Source organism: Larus michahellis, chromosome 18 (assembly GCF_964199755.1).
Source record: "Larus michahellis chromosome 18, bLarMic1.1, whole genome shotgun sequence".
NCBI lineage: Eukaryota > Metazoa > Chordata > Aves > Charadriiformes > Laridae > Larus > Larus michahellis.
In genome coordinates, this window is record NC_133913.1 from 3,851,030 (window position 1) to 3,870,287 (window position 19,258).

The 19,258-nt window shown below is 42.4% G+C and overlaps 1 protein-coding gene across 2 annotated transcripts; it reads right to left on the reverse strand.

The window, feature by feature from the left end:
* Positions 1-643: 643 nt before the first annotated feature.
* Positions 644-18,573, reverse strand: DCAF7 (DDB1 and CUL4 associated factor 7). Of its 2 annotated transcripts, XR_012584159.1 has the most exons (8): positions 18,146-18,573; positions 11,761-11,919; positions 11,237-11,348; positions 10,053-10,171; positions 9,222-9,431; positions 8,508-8,625; positions 7,729-7,959; positions 644-862 (listed from the first exon to the last, which is right to left on the reverse strand). XR_012584159.1 is itself a non-coding variant. In XM_074562041.1 (7 exons), exons 1-7 carry the CDS (start codon positions 18,281-18,283, stop codon positions 7,787-7,789), a joined length of 1,029 nt encoding a protein of 342 aa, XP_074418142.1. In that variant the 5' UTR covers positions 18,284-18,566; the 3' UTR covers positions 6,750-7,786. The 2 variants fall into 2 exon arrangements, 1 of the variants encoding a protein (XP_074418142.1); XM_074562041.1 differs by lacking the exon at positions 644-862 and having other exon boundaries at positions 6,750-7,959; positions 18,146-18,566.
* Between the last annotated feature and the right edge of the window lie 685 nt (positions 18,574-19,258).

A 19,258-nucleotide genomic window follows, 5' to 3' on the forward strand; every position in this document is an offset into this window, starting at 1 on the left:
AGCACAAGATTAAATGCTTGTTACAGTGTCAGGGCTTCAAATCATCTGAGAGATCACTTTTTAATCTACACCTATGCGTAGTATATTCTGTTACCGTGGAGGATTTAATTTTCAAGTATTTTCAAGCCACTTACTGATCAGTCATTAATTATGTGCTTTTCACTTAAGACTGGTATCAGAGAAGAAGTGGCTTTCCCGGGATCACAGAGCAAGTCAGCCCTGCCAGATGTCAGCTGTTCCCTAGTATTTACAAAAGGCAGAGAACTTCTCCTTGTCTCTTTTTCTCCCTATATTCCTCTACGGGACGTTACGGCACTTGTTTTGCCACACTGACAGGCAATCCGTTTCTCCTATCATCTACCGGCTCCTGACCTTTTGCACTAGCAGCTCCAATTTGCAGAATTTGCTTTCTTCCACCAGAGCGAAAGCTGAGAAAGTTTCTTTGGAGAATTCTGAAGCACAGATCCAGCGGGGAAAAGAGGAAAAAAAAAAAGTCTAGGGGGATGTAAATACATTTCTAGGGTAAAAGACAAACAATTATTCAAAGGAACGCATCTGTTCCAAATATGGATTACTAGAACAAAGTCCATATATAGCTTAAAAACCCTGTAGCATCTTTACAGGCAAGTCTTTCCACTGTGGTCATGAAGCTTAATAAGCTTTTATTTCAAAGCCAGTACACAAAGAATTAGAGAGGAATCCTATGTTGTCAGACAACAGCTTAGTTGAACTAGAGTTAATCTAAATACTGAAGCCATCAGTCCTGCTCACCAAGGTCTGAGGTAAAAACAAATTTCCGAGTTGTGCCACATTATTCCTTTCTAGGTTCCAGTTCCAGCAGCGACGACACCAGTGACTGAGCCTGTAAAGAAAACACCCTTTAACAGAGGTCAACCATACACAGGAGAGACTTAGAAGCTAAATAACTGCCTAATTGCTTTGTCTTCAACTTGCCTGTATTCAAAAAACCTCAGAGACCAATTATTTGAATTAGAAAATAAATAAATCCCTCTTCCCCTCATCTGAAAAACCAGAAACATGCAGGCAGATAATTACCATTTTGTTGTGTAGGGAACAAGCACGATGAGAAGAAGCTGGAAAACAAGCACTAACACCACCAATACGCAGGGACCACGCAGAAGGTTTGCTTTAAGAAAGTAAATGCGGGTGCACTTGAAATATTAACCAACTTCTGTTGTGGGTGGGTTCCTAACAATACAATTTTTCAGAGTAACTTGCAACTTAAAGAGTTGCTAGAATGAGCAAGTTTGGTTATCAGGAGGATGAGAGACTAATACACTTCAAGACAAGATAAAGCGATCGCCTTCCCTTTTACAGCCGTAAACTTCTTCCAAGATACAAAAAGCCTATTTGAAGGAGTTCCCTGCTCACCCCGCCAGGTACCAGTTTTTAACTCACCACACAGTGAACTGCAGTCAATCTACAAATGTTCCATTTTTATTACAAAGTATGAAAGGCAGAAAATACTGTACCTAATACACAGGAGGCTGAAACTTAGAAAGAAGGTTAAAAAATCTGAATAAAACTACATAGGAAGCAGGAAATAGCATAAAAGGATGCAACATTCCACTTTCAAGCGATTTCAGAAAATTGCCTTAAAATTTACAGAGTTTCAACAATATGGTTCCACGACTCAGGTGTTAAAATCCATTATAACAAAACCTTTTGTATTTTCTCCATAAAAATAAGGGAATATAGGGACACTGCAGTTATCCATGTCAACAACATATGTCTGTTGGATAGCAGGATACTAGGATTCCTCTAGGACAGTATAGTAGCGAAGTTGCAAATCTCAATACGGAAGGTGGAGAAAAGAAGGACAGAAGTAAAACTACTATTGCTTTAACATATTTTAGTGAGAACAAGAAGTCAGGAATCTCATATGGATGTTTGTACAATCATGCTACAAAGATTACACCTTCAGGAAATTACCACAACGGGACCGTGAATGGGAAGAGCAGAGGGGAAAACACACAGAAAAGTAAACATCTCCTACTTGACTATTGGTAACAAAAATGCTTCGGCGCAACAGATTTAAATTACATTTTACACTGCTAGCAACCCAAGTCTAAAAAAAACCAAAACGATTAAATAGATTTCGTAATTCATATTTACCAGGTTGTTAAAAAAAAAAAAGCAAGCAATGCATCGCTTCTCAGCTGTACTAGGACTCTCTCATTCACCGGTTCTTGCATTTCTGCCTTTGTTCAGACTCAACAGACGGATCCTCATCTCTAACAGAAGAGATTTGAGCTGCACGTCTTGCAAATGGGAAAGCAAACTCCAAGGGTTTGTAAGGGTTGTAAGCCCAGCTGCAACACGGGCTTACAGCTACTCATGGACGCAAGATTTTTTTTTTTTCCAGGAAATAGCTTATTTCTTAATTTTGTTCGATTTTCTGAAAAGAAATAAGCTTGATGGAATCCACATAGGTTTTTCTATTTATTTTTATGATTATGGAAATTCTAGCTTGATGCTGAGCATCAGAGGCTGCACAAAAGGCCACTGAGATACTTGCCAGACAAAGTTATCATCTCAAAATCAGGCAGCAGCAAGTCTCACAAGCGCCTTTGCCTCTGGAGTCTGCCATGAATCGCTAGATGAGCGTTCAGTGACTGCTATTTCGTTCCTTTTTCAATTACTGTGTTTTGGCGCTGGTGAAAGGTGCTGATCGGAAGTTCTGGAGATCTCTTCCTAAAAATAGGAGTCAGGGGCATGCTAAATGCCTCTCGATATCCTCGAGAATAAGACATTTCTGCATCTCTAAGTAAGCATGAGAAAGTGCTCTTTAAGTGCCACATACAATTAATTCCCTGGATTCTCTGCAAAGACAGGGAGAAACAGGGCCACTGTTGACAGTACCTTGCCCATTCCAGGGCTGATTTTGGACACCACCTTTTAATGTCCGCTGTACAATAAATACAGGCCTCCTCTGGAACATTGGTCTGACAGCAGAAAGCAGAAAATATGTATCAGAGAGAACTTGTATTAACTGACAGGATAACGCAGCGTGGATTTGAGGCGGCAGGACCATTCTGCTACCCAGCAACGGGAAGACTAAACCCTTCAGTACTTTGACGGAACTGTAACTGCGCTATCTATTGAGCCAAGAGCTTACCCTTGCTGCCGTTCATCCTTTTCGGTACGTCCTGAAAGAGTTAAACCATCACTAACATAAGGAATGGGCAAGTTCAAGAATTTAAGTTGTGTGAATTTACAGACAGCACCCACATTTTTTTTTTCTCTATCACAAAAATAAGTTATCCAAAGAATCCAGCTCCATCTTTACACAACCAACCTGCCACTACTGCCGCCACGTTCAGATGGCAGAAAAGAGGGTTCCCAAATGCGTCAAGTTCCTAAGCAAAGCGAAAGGGACTCTCGGGGAAACAAGCAGCACTACGTTACTTAGATTGGCCTTGCAAGATTGTGTCAGCCTCAGAAAACAGAGCTTCAGTTTAAAATTAACAGTGTTGTCAAGCGCTCACATTTTTGGCGTTCAGTAGAAACAGATGAGGGTGCACTAGACACCGACGACCATAGCCAGTTTAGGATTTCGGTGACTGTTGTATTTAACATTTTATACAGAACATAGACAAACGCCTACCATAAAAGGGCTGAGGAAGAGATGACTCTCTCCCTAATCTTACCAAAAATATACTTGTTAAAGTGCCATCTGCAAGAGAACAAAACAGACACACTCAGCTTTCTTCATTTACATTTAAAACAAGCACAAGAGCATCTGCGAATTCTAATATATCGGACTCCTCCCCTCACCTAGTCGCTGGCAGGCAGTGATCTGCAGTTGAGACCGATGCAGCTTTCTCACTGCAACACCAGGCAAAAATAGATCTTTTTACTATTATCCAGAACATTCAGGAGAGTAATTACAGCTAAGTTTTGAAAGGATCATTAACTTTGACTTATGAGAGGCAATGCCTCCCCCGTTAAGTACATTTCAAGGTTCCACACGGAACAACCTGTATTATCAGTCTCCTTTCGTAGCATTCTTTAAAACCACTGTGTTTTCTTTCTAAATAGATTGTCAAAGCACTCAAATCCTTGCCTTTTAAATCCCTGCACACAGAAGTACAATTCCCATAGATGCAACCTACCACAGCCCATTTCTTTTAGACAATTAACAGACTTGGCATACTACATGCTAATTTGACATCCAACGTGTTTTCTGTAGCTTTTCACCTCACTAATGAGTCTTACATGATCAAGATCTCCTGGTGGAGAGCCAATGTACTAGCAACAGGCTGTCCACATAATAGTAGGATTCCATGGAAAGCTTGGTTTAAACAGAACATAACAACCAAACAATAGCTTAGTATCTTGAATTAATCAACTGGAGAAATGAAACAGAACTGCTTCAGTCAGAGAAAAAATATTTCTATCCCAGAATCAGTCTTGCCTGTACCAACAATAGCATGTGATTTTCTGCTTTGCTAACCTCACTGGTGCTCAGGCTTTTCCCTTAATATTCCTTTATACTCAAGGGATACGAGGCATTTGAAAGCAGTTGCTCTGCATCCTCTGCTTGTGCAGTAAGCACTAAAAAACTGAGATCAAATATCAAGGTATTTATTTTCATAAACTGGAAAAAAATAATGCTTCTGAGGGCTTTACACCCAACATAATTGAATGTTAAGCAGCTGAAATATGATAAACTGTATCTCCTGATTTGCAGGCAACAATGACAATCCTCAGCGTTTTATTTTATCTTGCAAATAAACTTGAACCAGCAAGTAGACAGTTCGCTCCCTTCCACTGTGGCAGCAGGCGCTGGCAAAAGGGCACCGAAGTCTCTCACTTCCTCCTCTATGTGGAAGTGCCATTTGCACTACAGAACATCTCACCCATGAGGATTTTCATGTCTTTTCAGTCATTAACCTTTCAAGTGACTTCTTTGAAAAGAAGCTATTTTAAGTAGCATTTCCCTGTTCCAAAACAGCCTCTAGTGATTTCAAATGTAATTTCATATGAAGAATGACAACGGATTATGCCCAAAGCAATATGTTACAGACCTAGAAGGTAGCCCAACTGGCTAAACAAACAGGATACAGGCTTATTTAGAATCCACTGGAGCCTACACCATTCCTTTGCTTGCCTTTGATGAGTTTGGAATGAGCCCCTAATTCCACAAATGAACTTTAAGCAGTTTTATGGATGGAAGGACTGACACTGGATCCTCTTCAGGGTTGTAACAGGACTGTTCTCCAACAGTAGCAAAAACTACCTGGCTATTCAGACTATTAGCCCCTTTATACATGTTCTCTTATCATCTTAGAGTAACAGATTGTATTCCTCTAGGAATAAAACTCATTTGCATTTTAGTATAGCCTATGGAGTTTTTTTAGTGACTTCACTTTTAACGAAACTATCTTATGTCTTTCTTAAAGCACAATTCTACAGTTGCAAAAGATGCATTTTGAAGCTAAGCAACAGATGCATTCATCCTTTACTCATGCCATCTATACAAAAATGAGACTTTGAAGCATAAAGGGGACTACAGAAAGTCCTAGTATTACAAGTAGTTCCTTCTTGGTAACACAGCATATTATGCCTACCGTTTGTAATTAAACAGTACATGACAAGCCTGTGTACATATTTTTATAAGAGTATCTAAAGCTGTGAATGCCATTATATGCTTCTGCTAAGAAAAACCTAAAGTTCACGGAAGTATTTTCCAGTTTAAGATGAAGTGCTGTTGTAAGAAGTGATAACCCAATTGCCTGGCTAACACTGTTCTGACATCTAGATCAAATCTGTCTGTGGAATACACTACTCTCAGCTCTGCTGCTAATAAGAAAAAACGACCTTCAAGTCAAATCAAGCTTTCCGTCAGAAATCCCCCAACTGACCACAGAATGCCATTGGCAAAACATGAGCTTGAACCATGTTAGAGTCTCTTGGTTCTCTGATATTAAAAGAGGTGATGGAATAAAGCTGTCCCTAATGAATTCTTATCAAATTCACAAGGCAGTGCTTTTCTGAGCTCCATGTTGAGAAGCAGCCTGTAGAAGCACATTTCTGTATCCAGAATGACAAAACTTTTCAAATTCTGTTCTGTATTTGACAGCGCTTTCAGTGACAGCTTCACTGGTTCACAGCAATCGCTTTTCCCAACTTGCCTTTCCTGCATAAACTGACAAGATTCAGGTTTGCCGGTGTCCTACTATTTGTAACGCTGCCTCTAGTTGCAGGTGAATAGTCATTAGGTGGAAAGACAATTTTGATAGTTTCTGACACTTACATCAAAACTCAGCTGGGACAGCCTATACAGACCAGCTACGCTTGTCATGTCTTCATTGGGAGAGTACCGCGGAGCATTCAGCCGATAGCTATGTTATCAAAGATTTTTATCTTGCCTAATCCACTCAGCTTTGATTGAAAAGTACCACTGTAGAGCGATGCACCATTCAAAACAGAAACAGAAGCCCTTGGGCACATCCCCAAAAGATAGGAGGATGACAAGTGCTAAACCGTAGCCTCTATGGCACTGTTTCTTTCCTTTTAAACCCGTCGTTGTGCATTACATTAGGGAATAATTTCTTTCAGAGAAACAGCTTTCATTTGGATAGTGGACCAGCTTTTCCAACTCATCTCGCTCACTCAACAAGACCTGACAGTACAAAGCAAATACACTTCGGAAAAAAGATTGCTTGTCATTCCTTTCAAGAATTCCCAGGAACACAGGCCAAACACAAAGAAGCTCCAAGGTACAGGCTAACCACAAAATCTTGCTCATATTATTTGCCAATCAAGTGAGCTACAAGGTGTGAAACCATTTTATTTTGGTTTAGATAGTAAGTCTTCCGAGGGGAAATAATCTGATTGGAAGTGTAAATCCCAAGACCATTACAAATCACATTTTTTTGAGGAGTCGTTTAACCTCCGGGAGCTTAAGTCATGCACGTATCTTCTTTCTGAAACCTATTAGCATTCTGTCAGCTAACTCAACTGCAGGATACACACAAATTCAGTTATAATTTAAAAATAAGGCCTACCATAGTAACAACTGCCTCTAGCATCAGAAAAGTGTAAAGAAGTTGTGCAACAAGTACTCGTACTTCACAGCACCAGAAAATTCTGCCCAGGTAACCAGGTATAGAGAGCCAAGGCAACAGTTAATTCTGGCAGGCCTTTACTGCCAGGGAGCCCGCAGCGTTATCGTGATTTGTATCAACGAACAGATCCTCTTTTGGGCATATGGAAGTGGATCACATATCAAAAGTAAGAATCAGGGAGAAAAACCTTACTCAATAGAAAGTTAGCCCAATATATAAAAACCATACAAATGTTTAAACAGTTTAGAGGCAGCAACAACAGGAATGATAAAGATTCCTGCCAAGGTGGCTGTTAACATCAATGTCTTTTTCCCCACCTTGTTTTGCACTTGCATCTATTAAACTAGTTGGGCGTGCTGCCTCAGCTGGCTGACAAACACAGGGACATATGCAGCAACTTAAGCGCCTGCAAGCTCATTAATACAGTCAACGAACAAATATACAGAACTTTAACTGAGGGAAGAAACAAACAAAAAAAGAAAACCAGAACCCAGAAGGTCCAAGAGGCTCAGCACGTCTCTGCATTTTAGAGTCTTGGAGAGACAGGAGACACCTGCCATTGATTCTTGTAACAGTTTCTTGTAACAGTAGATGCAAAGCAACAACAGATACTGGCCACTTGTGTTGTTCTTACTTTAGAGGGGAGGGGAAATTATACAGCCCTGCCTCATTGTGGTACGAAGCAGTTAATGTTACACTCTCAAAATCTCCAGGCAGTTGTTGTAGCAGATAGCTATCCAGTCTGGCTGAGTTGATGCCCACTGTACATTGTTGATTTCTCCCTCTGCTGTATAGGCCAGGATAGGGTCCTCAATGGCACGAGGCATTTGCTGGATGTCCCAGATGAGAGCCTGATGGTCATCCGCTGCAAATGGAGGAGAAAATCATAAGTAGAATCAAGGTATAACGAGATCTCCACATGTGACTACTAACAGGCATAAAGTCCAAGAAGCTCTACAGGATATGGCTGTTGCAGTCCCGATGAGTGTCCAAGCCAGAGATACAATTGTACAACTATGCTCCAAAAAAAAAAAAAAAAAGAAGCTTGGATCATTACACATTATCCAGGACAGAGCTGAAAAACAAATGATAGGTGGAACTCATATCAACTGTAAACATTTAAGAACTAGATTGCAAAAAACCTAAAGAGCATTAAAATAATATAGCTTAGCCAAAGCAGATGCACAGTTTGGGCACTGGGCTCACTACTTCCACACAATAAGCTCCAGTAGGTGTCTATTTCCATGAAAATTCTAGGAAAGTCACTAGTAAAGGGCTTTAAACTACAGGTATTCTTTAGCAAAGGGCAGGCAGAGAACTGCACAAGCTTTTGGAGAGAGAAGATTTTGCAAACGCAGTGAAAGACTCACAGAGACTCACCAACACAGCGGGACAGGGATGGATCACACTCACCTGCTGTACAAATGTGGCAGGAAGAATGAGGTGCCCAAGCAATTCCATTTACACACGCTCTGTGGTTGTTTAACCTGGCAACAGGAGTGCAGGGAACTCTGACATCTAGAATCACAACCTGCAGAAACAAAACCCAACCAAATGAATAATTTAAATTTTTTATTTGTTCTTCAGAAAATCAAATATTTTGAGCCAAAGCTATAAATACAGTCTTCTCCTAAAGGATGCGCTTGGCAAGCAAACACTCTTCTCAAAGAATAGCTTCTCGCTGCTCAGCGTGTCTCAAAAGCAGTCGGACCTCACAACAAGGGCTTGTGACTTACACAACAAGGACAAACAAATCACGCTTCCCTGAAGTGGCACTGGTGACAAACTAAGATACACTGCCTTGTGTGCTGAATCAAGAACAAGGTGAGTAAACACTTGCAGTTAAGATATTACGTGAAAACTATTGCTCAACTGGCTCACAGACCCCTCTTAAAAACCAGATGAAGTACATACAAGCCACAGAGATCTTCAAGTTTATAATGCCAAAGTTATTTCTTTAACTCCTACTGAAGTTAGTGCACTAAGAATTCGTCCTTAATCATTTTTCATGTCACTTACTGACACTGACCCTTAGCTCTTTAAAGAGCTAATTACTATCAAGCCACCTCCCCAAAAAAAGAAAAATCACAACCACTAGCACCTACAGAAGATGAGCTGCCCCCTTACCTCCATGCCATCCATGGCCATTGTAGCAAGATAGTTGGGATCCTGCTTATTCCAGCAGAGACGCAGCAATGGGTGGTGCTGTGGATCCTCATAAATTATGGTGCTGTGTTCCAGATGACGGAGATCGAACATCCTCACCGAGCCATCTGCACCAACTGAAGCAAACATATCTCTCCCACCACCGGCACGGCTAAATGCTATGTCATACACCTGCTCAGTAACAAGACAGAGAAAAACATAACCTTAGTTTTAGTGAGCACACTGCCCCTTAATTTGCAGTAAAATGGATTTGATATATGGATAGACGATCCAGTTGCGATATATTCTGTCAAATATTTCACGTCCCTAGCAAGTTTTTAGTTACTACACTTGCCAAGAGGAGGGGGAAAAAACTTAAGGGTTATGTCATTATAGGATCATTCACTGGAACTAAATATATTGATTTCCCAGACGCAGATTTTTTTATATTCATTGCTGAAAAGTAACATTATGTTCAAATGAAAGATTCTTGCAAGTTTTTTTTATTGCCTTTGATATGCAATTGATTTCAACTCCAGTCAGACGTTTTACTTCATTTTTCTAAAATATTCTGGAGCATAATCTAGTAAACCAAGTATATTCTCAACTCCAGATTCTATGATGAGTAAACAGAGTAGTTTTGATAGCTAATAGTATAGTTTTAGTTTGGTACTCAAAACGGTATATCTTAATCTTAGGTAAATTATCTTTTTGGATCATTAGATTTTTCAAGAAAAAGGGGGAAACCAGAAAAGTTCTGTTTCTACCGCTTAAAAAAATATACAATGTAGACAGCCAAAAAAAAGCCATCACCTCTTTGTCATGCGCAATAAGCTGGGTCTTCACATGGCCAGAGACCAGATTTACTCTTCCCAGAACCTGGCCTGTCTCCAGACCCCAAATTGTGCAGGTTGTGTCAATACTAGAGGTACCTGAAACAAAAACACTTCTGTTAGAAACATTAATATTCTCACAAATTATTTAATCGCTTACTGGATTAATGCAATATCCTCTGGCATCTACAGATCAAACCAGCTACAAGAACAGCATACAATTAAAATCAAGAATGTCAAACAGCTCACAGTCTACCATGCATTTAAATGACCCAAATCTTTTAGCTGCAGAAAGAGTCTTCCACACAGGAATAAAGTGTAAATAGCTCATGTCTGCTTCAATCTATTCAGAAGCCTTATGCAATACTGAGATGAACTTTCCCATCCTGTAAGTCTCATGTGCATGTCAAAACCAAAATTCAGTCTTAGTGTTGCAATAGCACATTTTGATTAATTGATTGTTTCTGTGGACTGAAGGTGGGGCTAGCAGTAAAGCTCTTAAGAGATGAGAGATGCAACAGACGAAAAATAAATCATGTAGTAAATAATTACTAAGACATATTATCACTGTTAATCTCTGAGCAAATCCCCCTGACATAAATGGCTGTACTCTTCTGGGAAACAAACCTCTGCTGGATCAGTCATCTTGGATTCACAATTTGTCCCATAGGCTGTAATTAAGCCTTAAGCATTCAGCCCCCTCCTCCAACTGAATTAAGGGATCCTGGCTTTACTCCGGCAGCTGAAACTGCTTCACAAAAGAAAAAGCTCGGTACATAGTTTTCTATCCACTCCAGAACACACTGAAATAAGCGGAGTTCATTTTCATCATCACTTGGCACTACAACAATAGCTTCCCAGCCCTGAAGACTCAGACTATCTGCAAATAAGGAACACCCCCAATCCAACCTAAGTGACCCATTCTGTACTGGACAGGGCACCTTTCAAGACAAAAAAGTCTCAATGAACTGCCTCTTTTTTTTTTTTTTAAATTTTTAACCTAAGACAATGGCAGTTTCTATAATGCAGAAGGTTGTCCACTCATTAGTTATCGAATTAATCCGTGACATGCAACGACACAGCAGTCAGGGCCTAGACTTCACCAGACTAAATTCAAAAGCATGTCTTCTCCATGCGAAAAACGTAGCATTTTGTCAGTCTCACCTAGAAGGTAAGGATCCACTTCATTCCAGTCAAATGATGTTAGTGGAGCACAGAAATCAGAGTTCTTGTTATTGTTCAGCAAACACTCCAGCCGGGTCTCTGTTTCACCCACCTTTAGAAAAAGCAAAACATCTGACTTAAATAGCAACATCACATGACTTGTTCCACTTGCACTTCCAAAATATAAGGTGTTAATCCTGGGTTTCTTTCCTCTCAGCTTTACATCCTAAAGCTCTGGAAAACACAATCACCATCTCTATCTTCAATGAGGCAATTAAAACAGCAACTACCATCATAATTCTGCTTCTCCTACAGTCTTCATGTTTCGGTCACATTCCTGCTGTTAAGAAAACAAGTTATCAAGTGCTCTGACTTGTTTTTATGTCTTAACCTCCACACTGTAGCGAGAGCAGGATACCCGGAAAGGAAAACAACTCACTCAAAAAAGAATCTGGGGTCCAGTGAAAATGAGATCAATATGCAACACAATTAATATCGTGGTTTATCTTTTTCTGTTTACTCACTCTCCACACGCGCAGATAGTCACCACTGGTTGCCAACAGGTCTGGATAAACTCCCTTGGTGTCTGGGATCCACATAAGCTTTGTGGTAGGGTAGGGGTGATCAAAGGTGTTCCTGCAAATGAATTCTGAGCTCTCTTCATCCAAACCAACAAGCTGCACCTGTAAGAAGCCATATTTAAAAGAAAGCGTTTTATCAAAATATTTATGATTAAAGCATTAAGACTGAGCGTATTTCAGAAGGACACCTTCTGTAACCTCAAGGACAATATAAAAGGACCATCATGCCAATGGAATGAGAAATCGTTAAAGCTTTGCTTCCTAGCTGGGGCATGTAAGCAAAGCAAAGTATACATAATGACCACAGTGCCTTGAAGAGATGATCTCAAATGAATCGAAAGCAAATCCTAAAGGATTAAAGACCACCCTTCTCTTTTCCACATCGCAAAGCCCAGTTTAAATCACAGACTTAAACTGCACAAACATTATTCCAAGTCATCTTTAACTGAACTGATGCTGACAATGTCGTCTTCAGAGAGCAGGACAAACTGTGATTTGCACAACAACCCCCCACAATTAAAGCCCCTCTCACAGGGTTTTTGGCTATAACCCTGCAGATTGTGTCAGATCATATCAGCCAGCTACCAAACTGTTTTCAGCATCACATTAACTAAAATGTTCTGTCACAACTGCACAAAATTAAGATACAGATTAATCACATCACAGAGTCAGAAAGTAAAATAGAATTCAAACTTAAAGAAGAATTGGGAAGCTAAAATATTTACATAATTATTCAAATGTTTTGTGTGAGAAGGCCAAGAAAACAGGTCTGCTGAAAGATTCTAGGTAACTGAACTCCAAATTAGGTTTTTTGCACAGTAATGTGACAGTGGGAAGGACTAACTTGCGAGAGAGATGCAAGACAGAGCAAACAAGAAACTATCTCCACATAGCTTGGCGATGACAACACCTGAAGTAATGCTTGCAGTCTCAGACATTATGTTATTAGAAAAATATTGACATGTCAGAAAGTGTTCATAGAACAATATGGTGCTGGGAGGATATGTTTAACCTAGCAGTGACTACCAGACCTAAACAGGATGAACGCCCCACTGTGTTAAATGCTGTTCAAACACAAACATTATGGGGACAACTCACTACAGTTACTTTGGAAGCTGCTCAGGGCAGGAACTTCCTAGTACTTTCCCCACAGCAGCTTCCTCCTGGAAACAGTGGTTTAATGGACTTTTTCCTAAGATGTTTATCTGGAAAAATCCTAAATATTCTGGGATAAGCAATTTGGTTAATGGACTACACAGTTAAACTAGATCAGAAGTATACCTTTTTTTCCCCCCCTGCATAACAGAAAAACAACAAATGCTTCAATGGATCTTAAACTATAACATCAGCAGTTATAAGCCCATTTAGAGATGCTGTTAAATGCAAACCTCGCCCCCTGCCACAATGAGAAGATCCATCCTTTTCACCCCATAACAAACCCCGAAAGACGTATCCAACTATGCTTATAAAAACTCTGTATTTGTCTGTCTTGCACTCTCTTTATTACAGCTACTCATTATACTTCACACCAGTATGAATCAGTCAAGAATCTCCCAGTCTTCTGAAATGATTGACAAATAGCTTTCTAACTCCTTTAGGGATCAGAAATACTAAGCGGATTTTACAAAGGAAACAAGTTGTCCTTGGTGATAGAAAATCTTGTGGCGAGGTCAGGATCAGAAGACCAATGACCTCTAATCATTTCTTCTCCTTTGCTTACGCTGTTTTCATCTCAATATTGAGTGCGTTAAGCCTACACAAAGCGATCAATGTACTCATAACCAGAAGCAAATCTCAAGCTGCAAAGGACCCACTTTCATTGGTGTGAATTTATATATTCCTGCCCTGCATGTTCATGCTTAACCCCTCCCCAGACCTGAAGAAAAAGCAATGACTGTGTAGCAAACCAGTATCTTTTTAGGTGCAGGCCCGGTTAGAGAGCAAAAATTACATTCGCAACACTAGAGCTCCTGGCAACTGCTGAAGATCAGGTGTCTGACACCGATTGTCAGACCTGGCAGCAGCCTGTGCTAACTCTGAGCAGGAAGCATTGGGCTGCCCAGAGATAGGAGCAGAAAATACTGCTTGAGAAGCTCTGTTCTTTCCTAGCTCAGCATATTCAAAGCCATGACTCTTCTCTTCGTACTTGATCACGTACAGCGATTACAGCATCCCTCTATTCATCCTCTTGGGCAGGCTGAACACAAGGAGATGGAACGATGGAATTATTTTCAGGATGCTGATTATATTAGAGCCCTGTCTCTCCCTCCTGCAAGTGAGGAAAGATTTGCTGCTGCCAGCTACTGCACGAAGGAGTTCCTGAAGTCCAGCCCAGCTAGGACTGGGGTGATGCTAACAGAAATTGTGTCGGTCTGGACACAATTTGAACCATTCTACATCTACTTGTAACTCATTCCAGTGGGAAAATGAGGACCAGTGTGTTCAGCCTCCATTAGTTTTACAATTATGCTACGACAGTAGCAAGGAGTGCTAAATAATTATTTGTTTCTCCAATACATGAAGATATGCTAAACTTGGATGTGGATTTTCCTATCATAATCCAAGCCTTTACTAACTTAAGGCTTAATCGCAACAGTGCATCTGAGTCAAGAAGTGCCTTTAATCGGCATTCCTTAACTTCCCAAAAAATTGCATCTCTCCAACATGATCCAAAAGAAGCAGACACAGAAATAAACAATGCAGAATTTGGTAACAGCTTGCTTCTTTTTCTTGCGTGGTTTGTGGATCAGTGAAGTAAGTTCATAGTTTTTTTAAAATGTACTGTATTCCTTTAATCTAATTAGTAACAACTAAGAATGACACTTCACAATTATTTTAGGGTCATGTACAATCAGAAAGATCTCACTGCACCAATTAATCTTCAACATGCAATCAATTTTTCTTTGTAACTCTAAACGTTACAGGAAAAAAGTAACCCTCTGGTAAAACAACCGCCCTGGACACTCTTTGATTCCAGGCACTGTTCAGGAGAAGGTGGCAGCCTGGGAAGCACGTGGTCATAACCTCTCAGTTCACTCCAGTGATGGGAATGAGCGGGTGGCATACGGCATCACCCTCTACTGTTTTCTGAACTGGTCACCATTTTTTTCTTGCAGAATCCCAAAATCAGCCTTTCCTAATGTTTTCCACAGCTTGCTCCTGATCCATGAAGCCAAAGTCAGGAGCCTGTGGAACAGCATTATCAGTGAGATTTATGAACGCCTTCGTTCCCTCCCATTACACCAGTGACCCATGACACATTATAAAGGCTGACAGCAGTTTCCTAACCCAAGAAGTTCAGGAAATACTACCCCAAATAATTTTAGTTCTACCAACAGAAACAAGTCATCTCTCTTCTTGTACCAGTGATTTGATCAGCAAAGGTCTACAACCTGAAACAAGCCTCCTTTGGGGTTCAAACGGTTCTTGGCAACTAGCTTTCTGATATACTACACAGCTTGTTTAGTGTGGGGGTTGACAGAGGTTAGAAGAGTCTGGGAATTAGGGATAGTAGTAAATTGGCAGTCAATAGATTTGAGTTCCCCACAAAACAGAGGTGTCAACAGCCATTTTATACATGTAACCCGTAAGTACTTCAAGCTCTGGTAATTACTACAGAAACAGAAAATCGGAGACAAATGAGACAAGAATCTCTCCTCTCTCTTTCACTGCAATTCCCTCACAGTGAGCACTTCTGCTGCAACAAACAGTGCATTAAGTCTTTTTAAAAGCACCTTTTAAAAAAACAACAAAACAAACTACAACAGAAGAGTCATAAGAAAAAAAGTATATACACTTATTCAGTTAGATTTCAAGCAAGCTAAAATTGCTATTCCAGACTATTTTTTTTAAGTATGTTAAGGGTAAGGAAGAAATCCAGTTATTTGGAACAAACCATTGCAACATCAGAACAGAAATGTTGTCTGGAGCTTGTCAGAAACCTCTAAAGATTAGGAGTGCAAAGAGAAAGTTGAAATGAAAATGAGCTTTCATTACCCTTTTAATTAGTGCCAACGGTACCTGTAAGTGTATTTTGATGTCAGAAGCTGGCAATATAAAACATCGCAACTGTGAAGGGCAAATTATGCAGGAGGACAAAGCTTTCACACATGCCCTGTAAAAATCTTAAATTTCTGCTTACCCCAGAAGTCAGGTTGTAAAACCAACAGCTCCAGGCCCTTTCCAGCACAATGCTATGGACTACTTAAACAGGGCAACTTTGGTTCTCTCCCTTTGTTCCTTTAGTTATACTATTTAGACAGACAGAAGCTGGAGATGGAAGAGTTTACAACGAGTGTGCATCTAGCACAAGCGTACAGTATTGTCCAAGAGTTCCCAGTCTGGAGCATGAAGCCATTCCCTGAATGTTTCAGTATCCTCCAAAAGATTCAGCAAAGCTGTGAGAGTCATAGTAAGACATCATAAGACAGCGCAGATGAACACCACTCCCCAGCTTGTTTTGGTCCCCAAAGTAAAGGGGACAACATCAATACTCTAAGCAATAACACTTGCATTTACCCAAGACAGCTCACTGTTAACTATCTTCCTACAGTGGAAGGCTGTACTGAAAGCACTATAAAAACCAGCAAACAAGAAGACCACAAAGAAAACCCACCGCTCTTTGAAATATCAGAGACGCAGCAAAACCTCTCAGCAAAGCAAAGGTTATGTTCCACTGCGTTTATTGTACAACTTTAATTTTTAATCATACATCATCTTTATTTCTATAGCAGCAGCAGCACCCAGACTAGCATCTCATTCTCATACAATTAGTTTCCATCTCTTTACACCACGTAGATCTCATAAGCATGTGGGGCTTACATGGACTGAAGCCAACAGAATAGTTATTCCTGAAGCTGAGAGGTCAGGAGAAGCCCTGGGGAATATTTACAGACAGCAGTAATTCACATAGTCCTACAAAATTCCTGTCTGCAAAATGTGAGCATAAAGGGTAGAAAAGAGAGGGGTTGACTCAACTGCTTTACACTTGAAGCCTGAAGTGAAAAGCAGACCTGATCATACCGTAATAGAGAGCAACCCTAGGGAATGGTCCAAACTTAAGGAGGTAAAGGCAACATAAACGCATATGCTCTTATTAGCCAACTCTACCACTTCTAAACAAACAACCGTTTGCAAGTTTGTTATTTTAGCTTCTCAGAGTACATACTACAATAACATTTTCAAGTTGGTCTTCAAACAAATGAAAAGTTTTCAAGCTCAGGGACCTGCTTTTCCCCAGCAGTACTGCCAGAACCACAAGAGTGCTCACCAGCATAAGGAGACAACTCATACGCAGCCAACTCATTCCGGCTGAACAACAACGTGCTCAGGAGAAGTATCATGTCTAGGACTGCTGCAGTAACTTAACCACTCAGAGATGTCACCCCCGCCTTCTGTCACCCCCTCTCATTATATCCTTGCACAAAGCCCAATCCCCAACACCAACTTTCTGACACTTTCTGCAATCCCCATTATGCAGCTTGACAAAGCTACAAAGCACACACGCTATAAACACACAAAGCTGTATTTGCAAAATCTTAGTTTCATACAAATTTCAGGATGCTCTATAGCTATGCCCATTTCCTCATCTCTTTTCCATTTACAGGAATTCATTATATCAGACTAGCACATTAAAGTCTGTTCAGAAATGACTGCACAAGTGTTTGGAGAGGTGAACACGTAGTCTCTATTACCCATGTAAGGTTCTCCGTTTGTATCTGGCAAGGAAACACTGAAGATATAATCTCATGCCTCATTACACCCCTGTTCTCAGAGAAAAGTAGAGGTACTGAGGAATCAGTGAAAGTGGTTTATATACTTATGAAAAAAGTTATCACACGGAAGTCTTCCACAGCAAGAAACTATAATGAGAATGGCACATTTCTAACACAGCCTCAGACACCCTGTATATGTGCAAACTTTAGTCCTGGCCATAAACTTTATTTCAGACTGGAAAAAAAGCCAGGTATGCTCAAGCGAGGGGACGTTCCCGGCTGAGGTGCAGCCAGCAGCACCACCCATGGCTCTTCCCACCCTCAGTCCCTCAGTGTCCCAACAGCTAAGGAGTCACAGGAAGGAATCCAGCCGGAATCCAGGCCGGCACCCTGCGCTTCAGGGATACACCTGAAGGCTCTACACAGCTCCCAGCGCCCAGGGCAAGGCAGGAGGACTCCCTCCGGCCACACCACCCGTTGGGGCCCGGCCCGGGGACGGGGAGTCGCTTAAACCACCGGAATGAAGATGGTCGGCCCCCTCCTCCCCCCTCACTCTGCTCCGGCCCCGACGCCCGATACCGGCATGGCCAGGCCCTGCCGCCGCCGCTCCCCACCTTGTTGTTATACTCCTCCACGAAGCTTCCCAGCGCCAGACGGAACCGCTTGTCCGGCCGGACGCTCCAGTTCATGGCGTACACGGTCCAGGGCGCCTCATATTTGTAGATCTCCTTCCGCTTCCCGTGCAGCGACATGGCTCGGCCGAGGGGGCCCCGGGCGGCGGCGGGGCTGAGGGGGGCAGCGGGCTTGGCCGAGGGGGGCCCCGGGTTGGGCTGGGAAGGGAGCGATGGGCCCGACTGGAGGGAGCGGGATGGCGGAGCGGGCCGGGGGAGAGGCGGAGCGGTGCCGGAGAGGTGGCGGGGAGCGGGGGAGGCCGCAGCACGGCGCCGCGCCCCCAGGCCCGGCTCCAGACCCCGGCGGCAGCAGGAGCAGCGCGGAGGCCGTTTGGGATTCAGCCCCTCACACAACGGGAACGGAAGCCACGCGGGGCGCCCCGCCCACTGTGTGCGGGTTGGCTGTATTGCCTGTCACTTAGAATCCGGGGCATCTATTGGGTGGTTTGCCCGTCCGTTTGGCCCTCTTCGGTCTTCTATTGGTTGCTTTGCCCTTCATTCCAAGCGGACGCTCACCCTCTGTCTGGGATAACCTACCGTTGCGTTTGACCCCGCCCCGGGGGGAGGCCATGCTCGTTCTCGGCATCTTACTGGCTACCAGGGGTCGCAGTGGCGCCAGGCGGGATCTTGAGCCCTTACCGATAACCGATTGGCTGGAAGCGGTGTCAGTCACGTCAGCCCGAGGCGGGCGGGGGGCTCTCAGGCGCACCCTGGGGCTGGGGGTTCGAGTCCCGTGTCTGCCCAGTGGCGGGCGGGGACGGGCTTGCCTTGTCTCTAATTAACTGCAATTTAACGATGGGGTTTTATTTTTGGTAGCACACAGCAGCATTGGCATGTGCCCGGTGCCTTACTCCGGGAAGGGGCGTTGGCTTCCCAGGGAGCTCCTGCCTGGAGCAGGGCAGGCTGAGGCTCAGTGCCTGGCTCGAGCCCCCGCCGGCAGCTCAGCTCCCTCATGACAGGGCCAGTGGGTGCCCCGGGCCCCTGCATGGGATGCAAGCGCTCCCCAGGGGCTGTGCACCTCCTGGGAAGGCCTCGAGGCCTGCTGGCTCTCTAGGC

Excerpts from the sequence above, each read along its gene's own strand:
- DCAF7 (XM_074562041.1), bottom strand. The coding sequence starts at position 18,283 with ATGTCGCTGCACGGGAAGCGGAAGGAGATCTACAAATATGAGGCGCCC. Across the intron at positions 11,349-11,760 it reads ACTATCTGCGCGTGTGGAGA|GTGGGTGAAACAGAGACCCG; the intron begins GTGAGTAAACAG and ends CTTTTTCTAAAG. Across the intron at positions 9,432-10,052 it reads TTATTGCGCATGACAAAGAG|GTGTATGACATAGCATTTAG; the intron begins GTGATGGCTTTT and ends GTTACTGAGCAG.